At 42.3% G+C, this 27,505-nt stretch overlaps 1 protein-coding gene and 1 pseudogene across 1 annotated transcript; one reads left to right on the forward strand and one right to left on the reverse strand.

Annotated features, from left to right (window-relative positions):
- Positions 1–14: 14 nt before the first annotated feature.
- On the forward strand, positions 15–27,446 carry PLAC8 (placenta associated 8). The gene is made up of 5 exons (XM_070393640.1): positions 15–119; positions 15,671–15,798; positions 17,840–17,964; positions 24,391–24,504; positions 27,236–27,446. The coding sequence occupies exons 2-4, from the start codon at positions 15,699–15,701 to the stop codon at positions 24,493–24,495; spliced, it is 330 nt and encodes a 109-aa protein (XP_070249741.1). The 5' UTR covers positions 15–119; positions 15,671–15,698; the 3' UTR covers positions 24,496–24,504; positions 27,236–27,446.
- Positions 3,638–3,852, reverse strand: LOC139001332 (small Cajal body-specific RNA 13; annotated as a pseudogene).
- Positions 27,447–27,505: the final 59 nt, after the last annotated feature.

Below are 27,505 nucleotides of genomic sequence, written 5' to 3' on the forward strand. Positions count from 1 at the left end.
CCTAACTCCACCCTTGGTGATTATAACCCCAGGCTGAAGCAACAGAGCAGTTAGTTCAGTGTTCCTGAGCCTCCCAGTGGTTGACCTGGCTGCTGTTCTCTACAGTTAACCTTTGTGTGGTAAGTATTTTTGCAATACAGGTTGCCTTTTCCATTTTGCAAATCTTTTGTCTTTCTCTCCTATCCTCTTTGAAAAGAAAAAAAATTAATAAAAAAATATAGAACAAATAAAATCTTACCATGTAACTAGCATAAGCCAAGGGATAATTGAATAGTGGGAGTAAATTCTAGGGTAATCTTAAAAGCCCACATGTCTGCACCATGCAGGTGTCTTTTAAATTCAGTTTGGCAGTAGTGATTGTTAAGTCTGTGAATATCGTGACTTTTTCTTTAAAATGTGCCACTAGAAGACCCTTTCTTTAAGAAGAAAAAATAATGTTTTTAATCATTAAAGAAGAAATCATTGTATCACCATTAAGACTGGAGTGTTTAAACAGAATATTCTAAATTCCTTCTAGGAAGTTTCTCTCTTATTTTTTTTCCATTTTTGTTGTTGTTGTTTTAAATTTATCGTTAATGTTGAAAGTATTACAGATGTCCCCTTTCCTCCCCATTGACCCACTCCCATCCCATCCCCAGGCCTTCACCCCACTATTGTCTGTGTCCATGTGTTATGCCTATATGCATGTAAGTTCTTTGGTTGATCTCTTCTCTTCCCTCACTCCCTTCCCTCTGAGAATACTCAGTCTGTTCATGCTTCCATGTCTCTGGATCTATTTTGTTTGTCAGATTATTTTGTTCATTAGATTCCATATATAAATGAGATCATGTGATACTTATCTTTTTCTGACTGGCTTCTCTCTTATTTTGTAATGGGTTTCAAGATTTGCTGTTGTAATTGGTTTTGCTGGGGGGGGGCACGATTTCTGTTTCAGTCATTTTAACGTTTATTATTGTTTTATTATCAGAAGTTAATTCTAAATGTCTTTGCTTTTATATAACAAAAACAATGTTTTGAAATCATCCTGATCTGGCCTCGTATTATCTTTCCTGGTGTGTAGCCTGTTATCATCGGCAGTATTCCCAAGGCAGATCTCAGTGCTTTCACTGTTGAGGGAATAATTAGCTTTTCTCACTTGCACGGTTTAAAGAAAGGAGGGGAAGAAGCTTCTTTTTTCTCCTTTTAACTTCCAGGTCCCTACGGCAAACACATTTGATAAAGACGGTACCCAAAGGGAGGTGGGGTGAGAGGTGGTATCTCTGATGTCTTGGATGTCTAGTCTAGAGACTCCAAAATTGTGTATGGGACTTACAGTTGCTTTATTCATACATTTGTTAATTCTTTGAGGTTTTGTGGGGGTTTTTAACACCTATTGAGCAGGCATTGTGTTAGGGTAGATGAATGACCAGCACCCTTTGGAGCTCAGAAGCAAGGGACCTGAAAACAGCTGACGGTTCATTATAACCAAGACCAGACTGGAATCTGTAGAGGCCTTACTAGTACATGCATGTGGGTGCTACTGGTCCACATCTCTCCATAAATAAATAAGGTCAATACCACTGTGCTTATCTCTCTCAAGGATTACATTTATTTGGAGAGGAAAACTAAATATCTGTCCAAATTTTTCTCTTTCATTTTACTTTCTTGTGCCAGCTTTAACAGTGCCCTAAGGCTGTGCTTAGTTTACCTCCTGAGAGGTGACTAACCCTAAGAGCACTTGAATGTGTTAACGAAATGCAGAGGAAACCGAGGAGGCCTGGGCAGGCACTCCATGGTTGGCCTTCAGTTTCATTGAAAAATTAGCACTTAACCGCTGCATTGAAACTCACTTGGGCTTTACTTGGGGAAGTGAAAATGGAGACAAATGTGTATGAATTTACTGGCTGCCCCTCTTACTGCATAGACCCAGTTCTGGAAGAATACATCTGGAAGCTTTTGGGGAAAAGAAATATTTTATAAGAAAGTGTTTGTAAAGGCTGCTGCCTTTTTCCTGAATTAAGTTGGCCATCATTTAAGTGTTGTCTGGCCAACAGATAATTGTATTTTCATTGATGTTTTGAGATTCATTTGTACCAACTAGAGCACTCACCAATGATTTTGTTATCTTCTTATAAAATATTGGATGGTATTTGTTAAGCTAAAGATTACAGACACTACTCAAATTCAATATTCTGGAAGTTTCAGTCATTGATTTTATGGTTACAGACCAGCACTATCTTAACCTTCTTTACTCAAACATGAGTGCAATTTGGGGGATGTGAGTAGAGGAGATTCTCCCCCCCACACACACAATAAAACAAACTTTAAAATCATTTAACAAACTTGACTGCTTATTAAAAATAATAATAATATAAATCAAGCCCCTTTGAGATGTTTTGTACCAAAATAGAGGCAGCCATTAGCTGTATTGAATCACCAGGTAAGTGCTCTTCATCCCACATAATTCAAAGGACAGGCACTTCCCATTCAAATTTGAGTTACAGAAAGATTTAAAATATGATGCTGTACTTCATAGGTCTTCTGGTTCTTTTAGCCAAGATATTACATCAGAGACATCCTTAGGCCTGCTATGCTGTGGATGCAACCTGCTACTAGATATGCTGAGCATGGGGTAGAGCCAAGCCCTCTGCAAATTCAGGAGTTGGTGATACTTTTTGGGGGTCCCTCTCTGCTGAGCTCCTGTTGGAGACAGAGTTTCAAGAAAGATATGAAGAGAGAAACAGAATAAAGACTTGAGTCTGGGGTAATAAATAATTGCTTAAATGAGCAATCTGATTTTAGTTGAGGGTTTTCAGGATACTTGCACATAAATTGGGACTTTAAAGGTAATTCAAAATATTCATTCACTCAACCAATAGTATTTTGACTTTTAATTATACAAATAGAAATAAATTGTAGGATGAGCTAGAAGAATGCAAATTAAACTTTCTTAGAAAAAAAAACTCTCTCTCCTTTACAGCAACTCAAGAGTCATGGTAAGGGTATCAACTAATCAGATAATAATTCTAAGCTAAAGCACAATGATTGCATACACTACTTTTTAAGAGAGATGAGTACTTGCATCCCAATCTAACAAACAGCAAGAGAAGCAGCCTTCTCTGCACTGTAGGAGAAATGGTTTTGCTGCCACATTTGGGAGTATCCTCATGAAAATACGGTCCCGCACACAAACTAAACGGAAGGACGTACATCGAAGTGTCAATAGTGGTTTGGTTTGTCTGGTGGATTTACTAGAGATTTTTTCTTCTGATATTTTTGTGATTTTTTTTTTTTTAGATTGTCTTCATTAACCATGTTATTTTGACTAAATTTTTAAAGTTATACATGTTTGGGGTGAAACTATTTTTGTATAAAAGACTTAAACTCCACGTCTTCAATACTCAAACCCTCATTTTAGATAGACTTCCTTCAATACAGTGATTCTCTATCCTCCTTGCCCCCTGGAATCTCCGGGGAAGCATTAAAAATGTTAATTCCAAGGCCACTAATCCCCTCCAACCAGACCAATGGATCAGAATCCCAATGGCGCCAAGTGGTTGGTATTTTTAAAAGGTGAACTCATTACATTATCTAAGGTTCCATATTGTAATTCTTTTACCTCTGCTAACCAGAAAGTTACATTTCTTTTTTTTTTTTTCTTTGTAGCAGTACTTAGTGTCCAACAGAAACCACTCCATCTGTTAAACAATATCTCGACTGCAAAGCTTCTCTCACTGTTGGTGGATAGATAATGACACAGACAGTCACTATCGCCGTGGCAACAGTGCAAAGTTACATTTCTTAAAAATTAGACTCCACTGGGCTTCCCTGGATTCTCTTGTTGTCACAGTGGGTGGGGTTTGTTAACACCTAATATGAAAGGTTTCAGGCTCTGTGGTGTGGAACCTCGGGACTTTGATCAGTCTCATGTAATTCATAAGTGCCTGCACAAAATGTACTGCTTAACAAAACACTATCAGCTTGTTCTAAATAGATAACGTAATATCAATTGTAGCCTGTGTTGGCTAATTTGTTTTTCTTTCTTTTTTTTTTTTTTAAATATATTTTATTGATTTTTTACAGAGAGGAATGGAGAGAGATAGAGAGTTAGAAACATCGATGAGAGAGAAACATCGATCAGCTGCCTCCTGCACATCTCCCACTGGGGATGTGCCCGCAACCAAAGCACATGCCCTTGACCGGAATCGAACCTGGGACCTTTCAGTCCACAGGCCGACGCTCTATCCACTGAGCCAAACCAGTTTTGGCGCTAATTTGTTTTTCTAAATTTTCCCACTGGTCACCTGCTCATGAGGTTTTAGAACTGGTTTCTGAGGAAAACAAAGGCTTTCCTACAGGTGTGCCTTTAGCTGGCCTCCACGTTGAATCAGGACAGCCATTAATTCGCTCACCTCCATGCTACTAGGGTGGCCTTCTGTGTTGTCCTAGTTGCATCTTTTAATTTTTATAACAATGCATTTGCCTTATGTGCCTTTTCTTCTGCCTACCTGCTCCTGTGAATAATAAGCTGCCCTAGTTGGGAATCTGAACTCAGGTTCTTGCCAAAGACTTCTAATTCAGCCTCACTGCTGTCCCATTCTTATCAAACCCCAGCTGGTGAAAACATTATTCATGGAGGATTGTCAAAGAATATGCATCCAAGTGTTTCTCTTAATTGCATCGACTTATCTTGTGCTGAATTTAACCTCATGCTGTTTTTGTACAGTTACATGCTGGATAGGCTTGTAGCCTAGGAGCAGTAGGCCATACTGTGGAGCTTAGGTGTACAGCAGGCTATCTCACTAGGTTTGTGTAAGTGCACTCTGTGATGTTCAATGAACCTCTTAATGATGCATTTCTCAGAATGTATCCCCATCGTTAAGCAGCACATGACTGTACAGCTTCCTGTAGCTTTCTCAGTAACCTGGAAGAAGGAAGGTAAGATACTGCCATTGTCATTTGGAGAAAAGGCACAGAAGTAGCCACATATCACTGCTATGGTTAGAGCCCGTGTCCTAACCCCAAGCTCAGTAGGCTTTCCACCACATCATAAAAATAATGAGCAAGTTCAGAGGAGGGAGAGAGGCAAATTCAACTTGGAGGATTAGAAATGGCTTCATGGAGAAGGTGGCATTTGAGATGAGATGTGAACAGGTAAAGAGGGAAACAGGAGGGAAGAACTCACAGCAGAAACAGTACAGAATGGTGAGGAATCTGGTCTGACCGATAATAAAAAAAATGGTAATCAAAGAACTGAAAAAACAGAGGTCAAGCCTAGAGGGTTTGGGTGTGAAAGTGTAGTCTTTCCCAAGAACCATAGGTGCCTGACACCAGATTAGCACATCCTTTATAATAAAAGCCCAATATGCTAAGTGTCTGACTGTTCATTCAACCATTCGGCCAGTTGCTATGATGTGCACTAACCACCAGGGGGCAGACACTCTGACTGGTAGGTTAGCTTGCTGCTGGAGTCCGGCCGATTTGGACTGAGTGAGACAGGCCGGACACACCCTAGAGCACTCCTGCTGTCCCCCCATCCACCCAGTTGGCCAACCTTCTGCATCCCTCCTCAGCCCCGATCGTGCACCAGTGGGGGTCCCTTGGCCTGGCCTGAACCCTCTCAAAATCCAGGACCCCTTGGGGGATGTCAGAGAACTGGTTCCAGCCAAGGGACCCCACCAGTGCATGAATTCATGCACCAGGCCTCTAGTTATAAGATAAAAGTAGAGAAGCCTAATGAATTAGGTCACCAGAGAGATTAGCAATAGTAGAATGGTAATGGAGAGATGGAAGGACCCAATTTATCATGTGTTTATCTCCACCTTTACCCCTCATTAAACATTTTAGTGAACCAAGTACCCTTTACTTTTTTGATGAAAGGAGGGTTACTGGACTTTCCTGTGTCAGAAAAATTCTCAGTCTTGCAGTATCAAAAACACAAATACTATTGAGAGAGCTTCTCATGTAAACATTATCAAGCATGAGCACAATTGGTAACATGAGGGGAAATGTTTTAGGAGTACCATTTTGTTTATAGAAATCATTTCACTTAAATTAGAAAATGCCATACCTTCAACTAAGCATAATCTTTTTAAAATTTCTTTATAACAGAGTTTTCATTGTTTTGACAAAATTTCAGAAATGACATTGTAGGAGAGGAAAATAATTTTCCCTCTACCATTCTAAGATCTTGGCTGGTTCCCTGTAACCAAAGACAGATTAACAAGAGAAAATACAAACAAACTTATTAACACATATATCTCTTATAGATACCTTCAGAAATGACTAACTCTCAGAACTGGCTTAGAATTCAGGCTTAAAAAGCTCCTTGAGTTTTCCTTCCTTTATCCAGGAATAAACAATTGTGTGTTCCCAGAGAAAATACTCTTACAATAAGTTAGACATAAATCAATCATTGCTGCCCAGCTGGTGTGGCTCAGTGGTTGAGCATCGACCTATGAACCAGGAGGTCACGGTTCGATTCCTAGTCTCCCAGTTGGGGCACATGCCCAGGTTGCAAGCTTGATCCTCAGGAGGGGGCATGCAGGAGGCAGCCGATTGATGATTCTCTCTCATCATTGATCTTCCTATCTCTCTCTTCTTCTCCCTCCCTATCTCTGAAAATCAATAAAAACATTTTTTTTAAAAAGAAAGAAAGCAATCATTGCCAATATTTGGGTTCTTTGGCCTCTGATCACTATTGGAGGAGTGAGAGAGTACTTCCTGTACAAGCTAAGGAGGCTGCATTGTTTTTGGCTTCTCCCCACCACTTCCCATTCCTGTAACTATGGGGAGCAGTTATCCTCTGCTCCCACGTTGGTAACTAATACTACAGTCATTCTCCCAACCCTCCAGATAAAATACAGAATGCCCAGAGAAATTTGAATGTCAAGTAAAGAACAAATAATTTTTAAATGTAAGTATGTCTAAAATTTTGCATGAGACATACTTATTCAAATTTAACTGAATAGTCTGTTTTTCTTTTTCCTACATATGGCAAGTCTATTTAATCATTTAACCATCATTTCTGTTTTTCTCAGTCTTAAACCTAGGCTCCTGTTTCCCAGGTTCTTTAGCAACCTATGGGTAGAAAAAAGATGTTGGCATTACAAAGTATTAGCAAGGATGTGCAGCAACTAGAACTCTCATACATTACTGATGGAAGTGGAAATTGGTACCACTACTTCAGAATACTGTTTAGCACTATCTACTAACCCTAGGGCCCAGCAGTCTACCCTTGGGTATAGACATAACAAATACATACATAGTCCACTTGAAGATATGTACAAGAATATCCATAGCAGCATTATGCTATTTGTAATAGTCCAAACTGAAAGGAATACAATGGTAGAGTGGATAAAAAAAATTGTGGTATATCTATATAATAGGGTATTATATGGCAATAAGAATGAATGAATTAGCCCTGGACAGTGTGGCTCAGTTGGTTGGGAGTCATCTATGCACCAAACAGTTGCTGATTCCATTCCCAGTCAGGGCACATGCCCAGGTTGTGGGCTCGATCCCTGGTAGGGGGAGTGCAAGAGGCAGCCCATCGATGTTTCACTCTCACATTGATGTTTCTCTCTGTCTCTCCCTTTCCCTTCCTCTCTCTCTAAAAGTCAATTTTTTTAAAAAAATAATGAATAAATTATTGCTACATCTAACATGGTTGAATCTCACAATCATAATTTTGAGCAAAATAAGTCAGACACAGAAAAATAAATAATGTATATAACTAGGTAAACACAGGCAAAATGAGCCTCTGGTGTTCGAGGACAGAGGTTGCTTTTGGGCAGAGCGTAAGGCTCCCTAGGAAGGTAAGGAGGGTTCCTGGGGTTCTGGAAATGGCCTAGTTCTTGGGTCACGTTGTGGTTACAAGAATTTTTCACTTTGTAGAAGCTCATCAATCATGTTTATGACTTCTGCACTTTACTGTATACACAGGGGTGGGCAGAGTAGGTCTACAGTTATAATACAAATAAGTAATACTATCTATACTAATAAAAGGGTAATATGCTAATTAGATCGGGTTGACCAGCCATCTTCCAGATGTCTGACTTCCTTCCAGACAAAGCCACGGTGGTGACGGCCAAGGCAGAGGCAGTTAGGGTCGATCAGGACAGCAAGGGAGAACAGTTCGGGCGAGATCAGGCTGGCAGGGGAGGGCTGTTAGAGGTGACCAGGCAGGCAGGGGAGGAAGTTAGGGGCGACCAGGCCAGCAAGGGAGGGCAGTTGGGGGCAAAATCAGGCCAGCAGGGGAGGGCTGTTAGAGGTGACCAGGCAGGCAGGCAGAGGTGGTTAGGGGCGATCAGGCAGGCAGGTGAGTAGTTAGGAGCCAGTGGTTCTGGATTGCAAGAGGGACGTCCAACTGCCGGTTTAGGCCCGATCCCGCAGGGACAAAACCAGCAGTCGGACATCCCCTGAGGGGTCTCGGATTGGAGAGGGTGCAGGCCAGGCTGAGGGAAAACCTGCCCCCACCCCCATGCACGATTTTCGTGCACCAGGTCACTAGTAATTAATAAATAACAATACAAGAATAAACTGTGTTTTGTGTACTCACAACTGTAGACCTACTTTTGCCCTACCTGTATATTGCTCTTCAATTAAAAGTTTACTTAAAGAGAAAAAAAATGGTAGAACTGGATAGGTTAAACAGTAAGCAGAAATAAAAGAGGCAAGCATGGTGGTAGGACTCGCCACACGACTTGCCACACAGGAGAGGAATTTCAGAGCAGGATGTGAATGAATCCGTGGGAGATCCCAGAGTCACAGAATGATTCCTGAGTTCCAGTGTTTGCATTTTGAACATTTCTGAACTAAGAAGTGACGTGTTAGTTTTCATTCCTCACAGGGACTGCTTTTCAGGCCTATTGTAGACACGACTTATGCATCTGCTGGGAAACTAGACAACCTGTAGGCTCCATCCTAAAGGTTGATGTTCTCTACACCACGGTTTCTCACCTCAGCACTGTTGACATTTGGGACTAGAAAACTCTTTGTTGTGGAGGTTGTTCTGTGCTTTGCAGGTTGTTTAGTAACATCCCTGGTCTCTACCCACTAGATCAAATAGCACCTCACCCCCAGTTATGACACCAAAAATGTCTCTCCTGGAAGTTACAATGGTCTCTGGTTGAGAACCAGTCCTCTAAACCTGTATTGTGGAACTCTAGGACAAGTTTTTGAGTGGCTGCTTTCAGGATATTAAAAATAAGATGTACATATACATAAACGCGTAAGTAACTACATAAAAAGAAAGCATTTAGTCACAAACTGTCTAGCTCCCAAAATTCACCTGAGAAGGGACGTTCTAGGAAAGCCCTTACCTTTCATTCTTGAGCAGGGCTTGCTCATTTCAACTGGCTAAGAATTGTAATTCCTCACTGGTGGATTCAATGGAAAGAAGAATGAAGGCTGTGGAGTTCCCCAGAACTGAATTCAAGCCCCAGCCCTGCCACTCTGTCACTTTGGACATGTGATGTGTTTTCTGTTTTTTTCCCTTTCTTCGTAGCCTTGCAGAAGAATGACCCACAGCTTACAACATCTAAGACTGTAAAGGAAGTACAAATAGGCAGAGGGATAGTATTGTGTTTCCGTTTTATTTTTTATTTAATAATATTCACAAAGCACTTACATTATGCCAGATATCACTCAAAGGGCTTTTCAAATATTAACTCATTTAGTCCTTCTGACAACTTCAGAAGCTTAGGTTCTGTCAATACCTTATTTCACAGATATGGAAACTGAGGCACAGAGAAGCGATTACGAGGAGGACAAGGGGCCACACTCAGTCTTTGAGACAAGCCTCATTTCTCACCTATATAGTAAAGAGGTTGCACTGGTGATAATGATCTCTCCTTACTCTTGACATTTAACCTCTTGTCTGCAACAAAAGGCGTCTGATAAGCCTTAATTCCCTGAGTGTTCTCGTCTGCTGGGAATATTAAATAGAGATCAAACATGAAAATGCTTTGAAGAGTATAGTGCTCTATGCAAGGGTAAGCCACTGTCATCCTGGCAACGTATCACACGCAGACTTTTCCCATCCACTTTCACTGGCACTTAGACCTTCTCTCGTGTATATGGTGACTTGCAGTTTTCAATGTGTCTTTGCATACATGATCTTATTTGAGCCTCCCAAATACTAGCAATAGCCTCCCAAATATTATCAATGATTCCCACTCCATTGGTCCTCTTAACACCACAGTCATTTGCCCTCTGGGTTGTGCTCCCAGGTGCTTTTCCATACCATTAAATCAGGGATAGGCCCTGCTGCTTTGCGGCACTTAGTTCAAAATAGGCACAATAGTGCATATGTCAGATTATTTACATGCTATAGGAAACATACTGCTTACTAGACATAGTCTACCGACATATTCTCATCACATTAATACAACAACCCGAAGAGAAAAGTCGTAATACTCATTTTAAAGACGCTGAACCTGAGGGCTCAGAGAAGTTAGTTTACTTGTCCAAGGACTTACAGAGGGTGCAAAATGGATTTGAACCCAGGTTTGTTTGTTTCCATGGTTCCTAATTATGGTCTAGATAGACTCTGGCTAGTGTGTGGGCCAGACACCTGCAGCACTGGCACCGGCTGGGAGCTTGTTTTAAGCCTATCTCAGGTCCCACCCTGGACCTACGAAATCGGGATCTACGTTTTTTTTAATATATTTTATTGATTTTTTACAGAGAGGAAGGGAGAGGGATAGAGAGTTAGAAACATCGATGAGAGAGAAACATCGATCAGCTGCCTCCTGCATACCCCCTACTGGGGATGTGCCAGCAACCAAGGTACATGCCCTTGACACGAATCAAACCTGGGACCCTTCAGTCCACAGGCTGACGCTCTATCCACTGAGCCAAACCGGTTAGGGCAGGATCTACATTCTAAAAGGCTACCTAGCCTAGCCAGTTTGGCTCAGTGGATGGAGTGTCAGCCTGTGGTCTAAGGGTCCCCAGTTCGATTCTGGTCAAGAGCACATGCCCGGGTTGCAGGCTCGATCCCCAGTAGGGGGTGTTCAGGAGGCAGCCAATCAATGACTCCCTCTCATCATTGATGTTTCTATCTCTCTCCCCCTCTCCCTTCCTCTCTGAAATCAATAAAAATATATTTAAAAAAATAAAATAAAAGGATACCTAGATAGGTCCTGAGCACATTATAATTGAAGAACCACTGATCTCAACTGTGTCTCAGTATAGATCTATCCATAATATACAGGAGTACAAAATCTATAAATAAACACATCTATACATACATACACAGACATTAGACTGTGTATATAATATACTTCTAAACATTTTACTTTAAGAATGGGAATTTAGCGATTTATAAGCATGTGGCATGAGCCCCTGTGTTAGATTAGGAATTGAATGTGGCATTAGATCAGGATTTGAATTCATTGAATTAACAGATACACAGCACGTACTAGGATAGATGTGATTTTCATATAAAGCAATTGCAGCATATGCCCATTCCTGGATTTATATCAGAACATTTTATTCTCGAAACTTACTCATTAGTTTGTTTGTTTACATCAAACCAGCAAAATTTTATCCTTACTCCAAACTAGTCAACACAACAAAAATGTGTCCAGTACTGTACAGACAGTTATGGAAGGTATGAAGGACTGGAAGGATATTTAAGATACTTTGCCCTAAAGTAATTTTTAGTTCTGGGGTTCTTGAAAAGTACTTGAGCTTGGTTTTCCATTTTGATATATTGGCTAAACTGACTGTGACTGGTTCTACTGATTTTTTTCCTAAAGCATTGTTTTTATTAAAGAAATAATTTTCTTTTAAGAATATAGCCTTGCTGGTAAATTTTTCTTTCTTTAATGGTACACACACACACACACACCAGCTGCAACTCTATATTTTGACTATACTGATTTTCCCAGTATATTTTTAAAGGTAATGAATAATTCAGACTTGAGGTTGGCAGTATAACAGTCAGACTTGAACAACTCATTGTCTGTACAATTTATTCTTATCGGCAACTATTTCTCAGGTGGTAGATTGAGTTCACATCATGTGCCAACTCTGATCAAATGGTAGCAGCATGCTGTACACTGTCAGAAAATGAGGCACTCGCCCTAAGTGACAGAGTGGGAGGACTATGACTTCAGTTCTATGGAACACCAAAGCCTTCATTCTTCTTTCCATTGACGTCCACCGACCAGGAATAGCAGTTGTCTAGGATTCTAAGATACATCCAGTGGAAATAGACTCCACATTCTGGGATCAATTAGCAATGTCTCCTGTGGGTGTAGGAATGAACCATTGATGTGCAGCTGGCTACACTGCAACCCTCCCTCCTGCTCCAAAAAGCTCGTGTCTCTACTGTTATCATGTATTTTCCAGTCTTTCTTTCCCCTAAGCATTTCCCCTCACTATTCCCACACCAAGAATGTTCTACTTTCTGTGCCCAGACAAGAATCCATGACCTTCTATCAGACTTCCAGCATCTCCAGAACTGGCTGATAATTCTAGTTCTGCTAGTTTGGAAAACAAAAAATAAAACACACACACACACACACACACACACACACACACACAGACTTGTTCCTAGAACATATGCTTCAACTTCTCCCGCTCAGGACCTTGGATCAGATGCTCCCCTTACACGTCCCAGGGGCCCATGGAGATTCTCAGTACAGACTTGTTTTGATTGAAATTAAATATTACCACTTCCCCTTTGGGTTACACCTGCCCTCTCAGGGCTGTGCAAATGTCTCTGCAGTTTTAGGACTTTTATTTTACCACTGGAAATCCCCACCTAATGAGTTTTCCATTTCTTCTCATTCAAATTTCTGTTACAGTACCTCTGGCTTTGTAACTATACTCTATACCAGCCGTGGGCAAACTACGGCCCGCGGGCCGGATCCGGCCCGTTTGAAATGAATAAAACTAAAAAAAAAAAGACCATACCCTTTTATGTAATGATGTTTACTTTGAATTTATATTAGTTCACACAAACACTCCATCCATGCTTTTGTTCCAGCCCTCCGGTCCAGTTTAAGAACCCATTGTGGCCCTCGAGTCAAAAAGTTTGCCCACCCCTGCTCTATACCAAAATGAAGCCAGTCTTGCTGGATATTAAGATTTTGAATGAATTATGCCTTTCTCTTTTTCTCCTCTTTTAATATGGTTCTGAGAGGAATCATATCAAAAGAGGAAGGGAGTTGGAAAAAATACAATTTAGATTTAAAAGCAGTCAGATTAGGCAATGTTACTATTAGGGTTCCCATCATTACTCTCACTTTTTGTATCAATTCCTCCCTTAAGAGGCACTTGGGCACTTATTAAACACTAGAGGCCCGGTGCATGAATTTATGCACAGGTGGGGTCCCTTGGCCTGGTCGGCAATCAAGGCCTATGGGAGGGCTGGCCGGCAGGGGAGGAGGGGCTGTGGGAGGTTGGCTGTGGGAGTGCACTGACTACCAGGGGGCAGCTCCTGTGTTGGTCAGTATGTGTCATAGGATTGGTCAACCAGTCATTCTGATCATTCCAGTTGTTCGGTCATAAAGGTCACTTAGGCTTTTATGTATATAGATACAGATTCCTCAATCCCTTTCCAGGCCTATTAAACCTAAATTTCTAGGGATGTATGATTCTTTTTTTTTTTAAATATATTTTTATTGATTTTTTTACAGAGAGGAAGGGAGAGGAATAGAGAGTTAGAAATATCAATGAGAGAGAAACATTGATCAGCTGCCTCCTGCACACCCCCTACTGGGGATGTGCCCGAAACCAAGGTACATGCCCTTGACTGGAATCAAACCTGGGATCCTTCAGTCCGCAGGCCGACGCTCTGTCCACTGAGCCAAACTGGTCAGGGTGGATGTGTCATTCTTAACAAGCTCCTCGGTTATAACACACATGTTAGCTTGCACTATGACAGTAGTGTTCTAAGACAAAATGTCTGTAGACAGAAACCAGTAGAAAATATCTGTTATGTAGAGTATTTTAATTAATAAGACCCCGTTACAACCAGAACTACAAAAGACTCCTATATAAAAACTTAAAACTTTGTGCCTTACCCTGCACAACTTTAAATTCACTTGATTAGACAAGGCAATACTATCCATTCTCAGGATTTTTAACCATCATCACTCTGCTAATTCATTCTCTCCACAATACTGCATGTGGATAAGAGTCCCTGGTCAACCCTTTGGTATTTTTTCCTGTTGGTTAATAGTCTCTGCTCTACCACATAGCCGAATGTTTTCCTGCATTTTCAAGAAAGATATCATTACCCTCCCAATTAAGCAGAGAGAAGACAGACCTTTGGATTCTAATTAAATATTTACCTATACTTTGCAGTTTCAAATATGATTTCTGGAAGGCTTTGACCGTAATTATATAGCCTCAAGCTGGCTGGTGTCCCCTTTGGGTCATAAAGCAAGTTCTTGATAACAAGTGTTAGACACACCTTTCTAGGGCAGTTCAAAGTGCCTTTGGCTTTATTATTTGTCCGTTTTTTAAAGGACTCAGCTGTTGGTAGAAATCAGTTGATAACAGCCACAGATCTGAGTAGACAGAATCACCCCGGAAGAGGAGCAGGGCATGGTGAAAAGCTAAGAAAATGCATTAGGAAGGACCTAGAAAGAGTGAAATGACACGTCCCCATAACCACCAGAGTGGCTGAGTCGCCTCTTAAAAAATTTACACTCCCAGGGTCCACCCCAGGCTACTCAATCAGAAGCAAGAATCTGTCTTTTTAACCAAGCCCTAAGGATGAACCTAAGTGTGCAGCCTGGATAGGGAAGCATGTTGATAGAATTGTTAACTGGGGTTGTCACAGTGGAGAAAGACTGAAGGCAGCAAAGCCCAAGGACAATGGGGGGCAATGGGGTTCCCTTGCAACTGGCCAAGGGAAGTGTTAGAAGTGAGCGGGGACCAAGACTACAGAGCACAGTACTATGGTCAGATTTGAAATAGTCAAGCAGCGAGTTTGAACGTTGGTAATTGTGAAAACAAACACATGTTCTCTTTTGAGAGTACTGACTGAGCTTCGGAGACTTCCCCTGATCGCAGAGTGAAATATAAAAAGTACAGGCACCACTTTGTTTGAGACACTGTTTCCTGGTAGTTTTTCAGCCAGTGGGTTTTTCTGCGCGACCTTGAAGCCTCTTTTTATTTTCAGATTCCGACCTGACATCTTCACCAAAGGAAACTGAATGTTGTTTTTTTCTAAGTAACGGGGGCCTTCTATTAAAACTTTAGCTATCCGGATATCACTAATAGATACACAGGAACGCTGACGTTCGTTGGAAGCGTCTATTTTAATAACAATCTTATGGAAAAGTAAAGAACCCTATCTCAGAGCTCTCTTAAGGGACAACTGAGCTAATGCCTGTGGAACACCTCTGTAAAAACTGATTATAATTGCTAGCCAATAGAAACACTTCAAATGCAAAATAGACATTGTTCAGGGTGGTTGCCTTGAAAAAAGCAACAACAACACGAAATAATCTTGCTGATCAGTGAAAGGGGGAGTGAAAACCTGAGAGAGAAACCTTCATCCCCTTAACTTTACGGTTTTAACTCCCAGATATCCATAGCAGCCTGGAAATGTTAGGCGACGTTGGGAGCCTGGGAGCCACCTCCCACAGGAGAGAGGAGATGAAAGGCCTTCTCAGCTGGTATCTATATTACATGGAACTAATGCTTTTTTGGTTTTGTTTTACAGGCAGTGACCTTCGCAGTGATCCTAAAAAATGAACCCCGTTGTCACGCAGCCCAGGTATGGTGCAGGAGGTTCCACAGTCAGCGACTGGCAAACCGGCCCGTTTGACTGCTGCAGCAACATAGGGATTTGTAAGTGCACACAGCCATTGCTTTCTCCTTGACTGCTAGTAACTATGCAGATTATTAGCACAACAAACACTGTGTTTATTTATCCTTCCATGTGTCACTCTCTAACTCAGAAGTCACAAGCCCTGGGTGGATTTAGCCACCAGGTGTGGTGTTTTTTTTTTGTCCTGTACATGTTGCGCCTTCTTGATGTACTAATTTTAATATAGTAGCAAACATCGAAAAATCAGATTTCACACAAAAATCCAGCTTTTCGATCTAGATGTCCAGCTTCTCTTGAAAATGAGGAAAATCTGGAAAGATGAGTCCCTATTCTCACGTGACAGAGGTCCGTCAGCTGCGGCTGAGGATGAGCCAAGCCCTTAAAAAAGGATTCTCGCTCTGCAGTTTGCCATATTTATGTTCACCATCCACTGTCTTGGGGGTTTTCCAACCTACCTCACTCATTTATTTTACCTGCCTGGCCTTGAGTGTGTGATCCTTGTTTAGATCAATCACCTCTTTTTAAATGTCTCACCTCTGTAGTATCCCCATGTTCTTTTTTAAAAATATTTTTTTTATTGATTTCAGAGGGGAAGGGAGAGGGAGAGAGAGATAGAAACATCAATGACAAGAGAGAATCATTGATTGACTGCCTCCTGCACGCCCCACACTGGGGATCGAACCTGCAACCCGGGCATGTGCCCTGACCGGGGATCAAACCGTGATCTCCTGGTTCATAGGTCGACACTCAACTGCTGAGCCACACCAGCCGGGCTCACCATGTTCTTCACATGCTGCTCCAGTTTTCTATTTACCTCATCCTTTCCTAAGAAGCTGACTATGCTTCCCGGCTTTCAGTGATACACTTGTGGCTGTCCCATTTCAGCAAGCAGTGTAGAATTTTTATTTTACTGACATAATTATTTTGCCCGACCAACCACGCTTTTGCATGAGAAAATTGTCCTTATTTCAGAGTCTATTGCCATATGAGCTGCAGATGCCCTGTGTGGAGAATCTTTCCAGTGTCTTTGAGAAACAGCCTCCTTATTTTTAAATTATTTTTATTTTTATTTTTTGGTACATGATGGAGGTTCCAAGTTCATTAGAGATAGCCTTTTGTGTAAATCAATCAAAAAACCCAAGGACTTTCTTATCTTATGTGGGGTACAGCATTATCCAAACTCCACCTCAGCCCTAGCTGGTTTGGCTCAGTGGATAGAGCGTCGGCCTGCAGACTGAAGGGTCCCGGGTTCAATTCTGGTCACGGGCACATGACAGGGTTGTGGGCTCGGTCCCCAGAGGGGGGTGTGCAGGATGCAGCCGATCAGTGATTCTCTCTCATCACTGATGTTTCTATTTCTCTCTCTCCCGCTCTCTTCCTCTCTGAAACCAATAAAAATATATTTTTAAAAAACCCATCTCAGAGCTTTCCAAAATAGACTTTCACTCAGAGCATGTTTGAGAACCTTTCCTGTTTGTTGCCATTTCCTTAGGCCCACTTTTGGTCTTAAGCAGATTCCTTAAAGTGAGATAGCAGTCAGCTCTTTAAGCTTTCCATGCTACTATCCCTTAACTTCTGCTTGCTTCCGTCCTCCTGTCCCTAACAGGGCTCTGCTTTTTGCCTGCATGACCATCTAAAACCTACTCCCTGTTGCTTTTCTCATTTTGGCACTAAGGGCTTCTCCACTCTCCCCTTTCTGACCCTAAACACCCTCCCACGTTTTCAGAGGGCTTTTCAGGCCTCCTGACAGCACAAACGTCCTACACACACACGACCCCAACGAAAACTAGGGCGGGGAAGAGAGATCAGTTTTACCTGCTCAGCTTGACAAGGCAGAAGAAGCCTTTACAATCAAATCTGACCTGATGCTATGACAGGCACATTTTCCCAGTCCCCGGACAGTCGGGCCCAGAAGCAGTACCTAAGGAGCCAGGGACCACACTGTGTTCTCAGAGGGTCTGAAGGCCAGTTCCCGGGCAAGCACCTATTGGAGAGCGGGTGATTTGGTGGAAACCACGATGACTTGCACCAACTCCCCTGTGTGGTTTTACTCTCACTCAGGCCTCTGTGGGACTTTCTTCCCTCTGTGCCTTTCGTGTCAGATTGCCTCTGACATGGACGAATGCTGCTTATGTGGAGCATCTGTCGCCATGAGGACCATGTATCGAACTCGATACGGCATCCCGGTGAGTCACCCCAGGGTCCACGGGAGGTGGTTTTAGCCCAGACACCCGAGGGCTTCCCTTTAGTCCATGATTCCCCTCCTCACCTTTGTGCCTTGACCTAGTCTTTTCTCCATCACCATCTTGACCTCTAAAGTGATTGACAGGGGGCAGTGTGGCTATCTATTCTTTGGGATATATTTATAATAAAATATTTTATTGATCAGTAGATGTGTCCGAAAAAGTTGCTGGTGGTGAGTAGGTGAGGGGCAGAGGCCAGCACGGGAGCCTTAGCCTCTCCTGGCTTTACCCAGAGTCACACGGGCCCTGCAGCCTGCAGGGCAGGTGACGGTTTCTCACAGAGCCTAAGGGTAAGGAGAGCTCAGGGCATCCTCTCCACGCTGTCCCGCTTGCCTCATTGGTAACTCGTAAGGGAGCATTCATGCATGAAAAAGGGACCACTGAGCACCCAGAACCTTGTTAAATCATAGGCTGATGTTCATTATTCAGTGGGGATTTACTGAGTACATAGAACATGCCAATTACCGTTGCAGGTGCTAGAGACATGTCAGTGAATAAAGGAAATCAAAATCCTTGTCTTCATGGAGTTTACGTTCTTTTATTTTTTTAAGCCCTTTCAACATAATTTCAGACTTAATGAAAAGTTGCAGAAATGGTACAAAGACTTCCTGAAAACTCTTTGCCTAGATTCCCCAAGAAGTAAAAATTTGCCACACTTGTTTTATTTTTCTCTTTACCTTATCTATTTTTTTCCCTAAGTCATTTGAGGGTAGATTACAAACTTGATGCACTATTACATCTTTTTCAGTGTATGTCTTTAAAATAAGGACATTTTCTTATATAACCATAAAACAATGATCAAAATCAGGAATTTAACATTGATACAATACTAGTAGCTAATCTGTGGATCTTATTTGAACTTTACCAATTATCCCAACACCATCCTTTAGATGAAAATAAAAGCAACCTGGGATCACACATTGCATTCAGTTGTCACACCTCTGTAGTCTCATACAATAAGAAACAGTTTCTCAGTCTTTCTTTGTTCTTTTTTTTGTTTTTTAAGGAACATAGATCAGTAGACTATCCCTCAGCTTGGTTTGTCAACTCTTTTCCCATAATTAGGTTGTACACTTTTGGCAGAAACGCCACAGAAGCTGAGCTGTGTTTGCCATACATTGTATCAGGAAGCACATGACATCCACTTACCCCATTATGTGTGATGTTACACTTGGTTAAGATAGTGTCTGCCAGGACCGTCCACTATAAAGTTGCTATTTTCCTCTTTATAATGGACTAGGCCCCAGTGCATGAATTCATGCACCTTGAAAGGAACTGTGGGCCTCGAGGCTGCGGTGGGCACAGGGGCAGGTCTCAGCCCATCCTCCGTGCTCCCGCCCAGCCCCTCCTGCCACGGCCCTGGGTCCCCTGCCTGCTGACAGTCCCCCTCCCACCGCCACTCCCACGTGCTGATCATGCCGGTCCTGCTCGCACCCGCTGACAGCGCAGAGCGATTGGGGCCAGCGCCAGCAGCAGGGCCGGTGCCGTTAGTGGGGGCAAGAGGTGGCTGCTGCCCCAATCACCCCTCAGGAGCAAGGGGAGGTGGAGAAGCCCTTAGGGACAATCAAGGCTGGCAGCCCCTCACACCTGCTGATGGTGCCAAGAGATTGGGACCAGCACAGGGTGCCAACAGCGGGTGTGAGTGGTGGGCGGGACCATGGCACATGGGAGCAAAGAATTTTCAGTAATCACCAGAGGCTCGCGCGATGACAGCGACCGGCGCCCCGCCTTGGTCTGGCGCCCCCACTCACCTGCTCCACCATCCTGCCACGGCCGATGCCCGCCATGTTCTGTGCGTGCCCCCTGGTGGTCAGCGCACATCATAGCGACCATTGTTTGGTTGTTCGGTTCTTCCACCGTTTGGTCTATTTGCATATTGGGGTTTTACATATATAGATAGGATCTTGTAGGGAGATGTAAATATCCTGTTCTTCATCAAACTTTCACCCACTAGTTCTAACATTCATTGAAGATTCTTGCCTGCATCAGTTATTATTATGATGGTTGCCAATGGCAGAGCTTACACTCTAATGGGAAAAGATAGTTACAATATAACTAAATAAAAGTAAAATATATAGGATAGTGATGTGCTACAGTGAAAAGTAAAGCAAGGAAGAGGAAGAGTGTTGAAGTTTCTAATTTTAAATAGGGCTATCAGGAAAGACCTCAGTCAGAAAGGGCCTGAAAAAGGCCCAGGCAGAAGAAAGAGACAGATCCGAGGCCTTGAAGTAGAATTTAGCTGGAGTGTTCCATCCAGAAGCAATTGTGGAGCGGGGGATAGGAATAGAGTGTGTGGGGGTATGGAATAGAAGAAGATGATGCCAGAGGATTAGCAAGGGCCTTGGAGGCTATAAGAACGTTTACTCTGAGTGAACTGGGGAGTCACTGACATGTTCTAAACAAAGACTGATATGATGGGTTCTTGCTCCTGAAAACTTAACCTCTGCCCCACTCATTGCTCCCATGGGGGGAGAGCAAGTTGTTAATCTTCCTAACCTTGGCTCCCTCGCTGATAAAAGGATGCCTTCGCTAGGGTGGTGTAGTAAAGGTCACATAAGATAATGCATGGAGCCGAAACCGGTTTGGCTCAGTGAATGGAGCGTCGGCCTGCGGACTGAAGGGTCCCAGGTTCGATTCTGGTCAAGGACATGTACCTGGGTTGTGGGCACATCCCCAGTAGGAGATGTGCCGGAGGCAGCTGATCAATGTTTCTCTCTCATCGATGTTTCTAACTCTCTATCTCTCTCCCTTCCTCTCTGTAGAAAATCAATAAAATATATTTAAAAAAAAAAAAAGATAATGCATGGAAAAGGCTTAGCACAGAGCCGGGAAAGTGATAGTGCTCAATAAATAACAGTTATCATTTTTGTTCTTATCTCAGAACATGACTCAGCTGATTTCCCAGGGCAGGGTTGGGTTCAGACCTGGCTCCATTTCTCCCCTGTGCTTGCTCAGCACCTGACTCTTAGCACTCCTTGCAGCTCTCATGCGTGCCACTCACAAGGCAGATAACACATGGGAGTTCTTAACTTTGAACCGTGGACTTCCTAAAATTACAGGCAAAGTGTCATGTGTTTGTAGTTATGTATATGGGTGTGAGTGGATTTCTCAAAGTGGCCCCTAACCCCAAAATGGTATAAGAGAAGGAGCACTTAGCTGGACTCTATATGATAAAAGTTCTGGGTTCAGCTCAGCAAATAGCTAATTTTTTGACTCTGGGAAATTATTTGGCCACATTGGTTTTCTCGTCTGTCATGAGGAAGTTGCACAAGATGATTCTAAAGTCATTTCTAGGTCTAGGATTCTATGACAGAATTCTTGGCATATATGAAATAAGTGTATTTATAGACAGTGTATCTTCCTCCTTGTAACAGACCTTTAAAATGGTGAGTAAAACCCAGCCGGCATGGCTCAGGAGTTGAGCGGTGATCTATGAACCAGGAGGTCAGGATTCACATTCCCAGTCAGGGCACATTGCAGGCTCGGGTTGCAGGCTCAACCCCCAGTAGGGGGCATGCAAGAGCAGCCAAGCAATGATTCTCTCTCCTCCCTGATGTTTCTATCTCTCTCTCCATTCCTCTCTGAAATCAATTTATATGTATATAATGGCAAGTAGGTCCTAGGACTAATTTGTGCTTCCTGCTTTGTTTCCTGTTTACATCTGTGCAAACTCTCCTGGGGCTGCTACAATGCAGCCTCTGACTGACTGGCCCCTCCCTTCATGGACCAGCCAATACAGCATTCCTTAGACCAGCAGTTCTCAACCTGTGGGTCACGACCCCTTTGGGGGTCGAACGACCCTTTCACAGCGGTCACCTAAGACCATCGGAAAACACATATATAATTACACATTGTTTTTGTGATTAATCATTATGCTTTAATTATGTTCAATTTGTAACAATGAAAATACATCCTGCATATCAGATATTTACATTATGATTCATAACAGCATAATTACAGTTATGAAGTAGCAACAAAAATAATTTTATGGTTTGGGGTCACCACAACATGAGGAACTGTATTAAAGGGTCACGGCGTTAGGAAGGTTGAGAACCACTGCCTTAGGCCAAGGAGGGCACAGCCTCTGCTGGAGAGAAGGAGAAAGGAAACAGCTACCATCTGCTGGGATAGGAATTTGACATATAATTGCTCATTTACTACTTAAAAACTTTTTATGGCACCAAGACTGTGATCTCCACTTTATAGATATGGAAACCAGGGGTGAGACAGGCTTAAGGTCACAGAACATGGAAATGCTGGTTTATTCTAACTCCAAATATCTGGTTTCTCCCACTTGATCATCCTGCCTTCCTGCGTAGATGTGTGGGCAACCATGTACCACAAGTCATTCATTTATTCGCTCAATCAATGCATCTGTAAGTGCTGATACAAGGCCCTTTTTAATCAGAGAAGTACTAGTCCAGTTTAACCAAGCAGAGTGGTGAATGCAGAGTCTTTGTTTCTGGTACCCATTTCCCAAGAAACTATTCCCCTCAAGACATTTGTATCCCTTATTAACTTCAACACGATGTCAACCTGTAGTTCATTTCCTCTTTCTTTGAAAAAGGAACATTTTTTTCTTCTCTATAGTCTCTATATGTATATTATGAAACAGACTTAGAATCAGGTTGTGTTTTCTATAAGTTTCCCTAGGTTTCTCAGCAAATAATAGTGGGATTTTTCCCCCCTAAAAACTACCTGAGCCCGACCAGTGTAGCTCTGTGGTTGAGCATTGACCCATGAACCAGGAGGTCATGGTTCGATTCCTGGTCAGGATACATGCCTGGGTTGCAGGCTCGATCCCCAGTAGGTGGCATATAGGAGGCAGCTGATCAATGATTCTCTTTCATCATTCATAATTCTATCTCTCTCTCCCTCTCCCTTACTCTCTCTGAAATCAATGGAAAAAAATGTGTGTATATATATATAATGTTTTAAAAACAATCTGAGGTAAATAGACAAGGCTATACATACTGTCTCATTACTAATGAGAATGTTTTCTGCTTTGTGGCATAATGGTGGTTTAATGAAGGTTTAAAAGATTTTTAAAAGTAAAAAGTAAATAATGAATTAAAGACTGAAAAGTACAAGTCCTATGAGGAAAGATTAAAGAAACTGTGGATTATTTATCAGGGAAAAAGAGAAGGCTACAAGTCTGAATTATCTTCAGGCTGAATATCTGTTCCTCCCTCTGACAAGGGGCACAACTTTAGACGAGTTTTAACACTGCTATTCATTTGTCCCCTTTTTCCCCACATGCTTACTCTGGTAGATGAGAATCAAAATCACTGTAGCAATAGAAAATTGTTCATAAAAAATAGAGCACTTGCTCTGGCCAGTTTTTCTCAGTGGTTAGAGCATTGGCCTGAGGACCAAAGGGTCCTGGGTTCGATTCCCGGTCAAGGGCACATACCTCAGTTGTGGGTTCAATCCCCAGCCCTGGTCAGGGCGTGTGCAGGAGGCAACCAATTGATGTGTTTTTCTCACATCGATGTGTTTCTCTCCCCCAATCCCCTGCCTCCTTCCACTCTGTCTGAAAAATCAACAGAAAATATATCCTTGGGTGAGGATTTTAAAAAAAGAATAGAGCACACATAATCTCAACATTTAGGAGCTCCTAACCCTTATAAACTCAATCTGCCATAACTATCTCTTTCTTCCTCATTTTCTCTCTGCTCACACTACAAATTGGGAATTGTATTTACTCAATACTTTTTAAAAAATTCATGCTATCAAAAAAAATGGAGCTCAAAATTATTTCAATCCATCAAGTCACACCATCATAGAATCTGGTTGTCAGACTAGAGCCCCCTGGATCTCCCAGTGCCTCCCGCACAAAGCAGGGTTCCTCCAAGGGCATCTCTACCAGAGGGTCAGTGAGAGCCCGCCTGGACTCTGCCAAGGAGAGGGCCCTCAGAACTTTGAAAGCAGCCCATGTATGGCTTTTCCAAACATCATTCGTTCCCTTCTTTCTTTCCCCCCATAACTATATGTCCCTCTCTCACTTCGGACTTTCTCCCTTGCAGACCATGAGAGATGCCAATGAAAATGGCTGAAGGATTCAAGATGAGGCTTGGTCTGGCACTGCTCACCAACTATAGAAAAATTGGTGCATTACATCACTAGCTTTAAAGGGAGCCATTCCAGAAAGACCAAGCACTGCCACCCATTTGCTATGTGATCCTAGCAAGTCTTTTAACTTCTCTGGGTCATCAGAAAAGTGGGGATAATGTCACAGAATCCTCACGACAAGTGACAAAATGTATGTTTTAAAGAGGTTGGAAAAGCTAAACAAATGCAGGAAATTGTGTGACTGTGTTTATAGAGTACATATGGACTCATGTGTCTGTCTGTTTGTTTTTTTAACAGGGATCCATTTGCAAGGACTCCCTAATGCTGATGTGTTTCCCTCAGTGCACCCTTTGTCAACTCAAGAGAGATATTGAAAAAAGAAAAGAAATGAATGCTTTTTAAAGATGTTTGGTATGTTGGTGGGAATTCCTGATTTATGAGTATCAAAATAAAACTTCAAAGCCATCTTTTATTTCCTTGGTACTGTCTCACAGAGACATGAGATACCCCTTAACAGATGGAGGGCAAATGGTTTTTAATTGCCAGTCTACACCCATCAGTTGGTAGCCAGCTTTCCAGAGCCTGGATGGAAAGGACTAAGCCCAGTTGCATAGGAATTGTGTGACCTTTTAAAGGTGTCTGCCACAACAGGATGGCCATGTGATGCACCAAATAAACCATGCCCATCTTAGATACCCCATAACCTAAGGTGGCAGAGATATGTGCATGACCGAATACTCGTCTGTCTAAGCCTGGATCTCAAGTCACTGCCGCCAACAGTAACCAGCTGAGATGCTATGCTGTGTGAATGTACCTACTTATGTGTTCTTATCAGTACCACAGTAATAAAACAGTAATTCTTTCTCCAAGGTGGTAGGAGACTCTTTTGGTCTCTATAAATTATGTGTGGCCAGTTCTCTGAGTTATCCAAAACGCCTGATCACATTTTTAATCTCCTCACTTCTTCCTGTTTCTCTCAGGCAAGAGGGCAGTGGCTTATCCAGTCCCGTCTTTCAATTTCTTCTGCCAATCCCCGTAGCATTTGCAGTCAGAGTTTCGCTTTCACGTGGAAATGGCTATTCTCTGTAAAACTCCTTGGTCAGGATGGTGCATTCACATGTATGATCCGTTGATGCTCTCCCTAAGCTATGTTTGCCACCTGCAGCACAAAGTAACGTCCTCTTCATGAACCATGCTTCAGTGTGTTTCACTCTTAGTGCCATTTTATTGTCCTAGTATTTGCCTTCTGCTTGTTTTATAAATAGATTTTATTGCCCTGGCTGGTTTGGCTCAGTGGATAGAGCGTCGGCCTGCGGACTGAAGGGTCCCAGATTCGATTCCGGTCAGGGGCATGTGCCTTGGTTGCGGGCACATCCCCAGTGGGGAGTGTGCAGGAGGCAGCTGATCGATGTTTCTCTCTCATCGATGTTTCTGACTCTCTATCCCTCTCCCCTCCTCTCTGTGGAAAATCAATAAAATATATTTTTAAAAAATAAACAAATAAATAAATTTTATTTTTTGTTAATCCTCACCCGAGGATATTTTTCCATTGATTTTTAGGGACAGTGGAGGAGAGAGGGAAAGACAGAGAGAAACATCAATGTGAGAGAAACACATCTATTGGTTGCCTCCAACTAGGGCCAGGGCCCAAGGAGCCTGCAACCAAGGTACGTGCCCTTGACCGGGATTGAACCTGGGACCCTTTGGTCCACAGGCCGACTCTCTATCCACTGAGCCAAACAGGCTAGGGCCATGGTCGGCAAACTGCGGCTTGCGAGCCACGTGTGGCTCTTTGGCCCCTTGAGTGTGGCTCTTCCACAAAATACCACGTGCGGGTGCACGTACAGTGCGATTGACACTTCGTGGCCCATGCGCAGAAGTCGGTTTTCAGCCTGGGCGAGTTTATTTTGAAGAAGTACTGTTGATATTTGGCTCTGTTGACTAATGAGTTTGCCGACCACTGGCTAGGGCAGTGATGGCGAACCTTTTGAGCTCAGCGTGCCAGCATTTTGAAAAACCCTAACTTAACTCTGATGCTGTGTCACATATAGAAATTTTTTGATATTTGCAACCATAGTAAAACAAAGACTTATATTTTTGATATTTATTTTATATATTTAAGAGCCATTTAACAAAGAAAAATCAACCAAAAAAATTAGTTCATGTGTCACCTCTGACACGCGTGTCATAGGTTCGCCATCACTGGGCTAGGGCATGCCTTCTGATTGTTTTAAATGGTTTCCCTCAATGACCGAAGTGCTTCACTCACTTTCAAGCAAAGTCAAGATGGAGAGTTTTCTTATCATTATACCCTACCTCCTAAGAATAGACTATTATCTCTCTTCCCAAGCAGTGATGCTTTAAAAAAAATAAAGTTTTTATTGATTTGAGAGAGATAGGAAGGGAGAGGGAGAGAGAGAGACATTGACCAGAGAGAAACATCAATCAGCTGTCTCCTGCATGCCCCCTACTGGGGATGGAGCCTGAAACCCAGGCAGGTGCTCTGCCCAGGGATCCAATCAGTGACCTCTCAATGCATAGGATGATGCCCAACCAACTGAGCTACATCTGCCAGGGCAACAGGGATGCTTTTCTAAAGGCCTATGTTACCAACCTGACTCAGAATTTGATGCCAAAGTAGCCCTTAAGGAATTAGAATGTGGCAGTAGACTGGTCTAGTCATCATGAAAAAGATTATTTTAGGTTTTCTGCTTTTTAGATACTGTTACCTTCACATGTTTGGTGATTCGTTGTCATCTGGTAACAGAAGTGAACTACGGCCGTCTACAGAGCATTCCGTTGGTTCACTCAGCCACCTAGCAATAGTGCCTGACACATAGTCGGCACTTAATATTGTGGATGAAAAAGTAAACACAAGTTTCAGCCAAAAAACAAATTGAATCCCTAACCTAGGAGGCTCATCTAATTCTTAACTGGTGGTCATGACTCTTCCTAATAAATTGTATTGAACCAGGAGCCATTGTTTGATGTTGATTCTAAATATGTAGAAATTTGGCAGTATAGTAGGGGTGGAATAGAAGTTTTGATATTTGGAACAAAATCATATAAAGAAAGATGGGACCAATAAATCCTAATTTTTCATTCATTTGTTCTTTTTTTTTTTTTTCTCTGATTCCTACAGGTAAAATTTCAATTGTGGTGAAAGAAAAATACTGGAATGAAATGCTGCATTTATTAAGTGCTATCTCACCTCAAATAATAGAAATTAATGCAATTAATTATATGGTTTCAAATGGCTTCAAAACATTTTTATTTCCAGTTAATTTTTAAAGAGTTATGTTTCCAGCTCTAGTCTGTAAGATAACTGCCATTAAAAACATTGAATCCCTCAACAGTTCTTGTGTCTTTAAATACTACTTCATGGGAAATTACATAAACTTTTTAAAAAATG

Source organism: Myotis yumanensis, unplaced genomic scaffold, assembly GCF_028538775.1.
Source record: "Myotis yumanensis isolate MYYU_CA2020_CCGP unplaced genomic scaffold, mMyoYum1.0.hap1 SCAF_1, whole genome shotgun sequence".
Lineage (NCBI taxonomy): Eukaryota > Metazoa > Chordata > Mammalia > Chiroptera > Vespertilionidae > Myotis > Myotis yumanensis.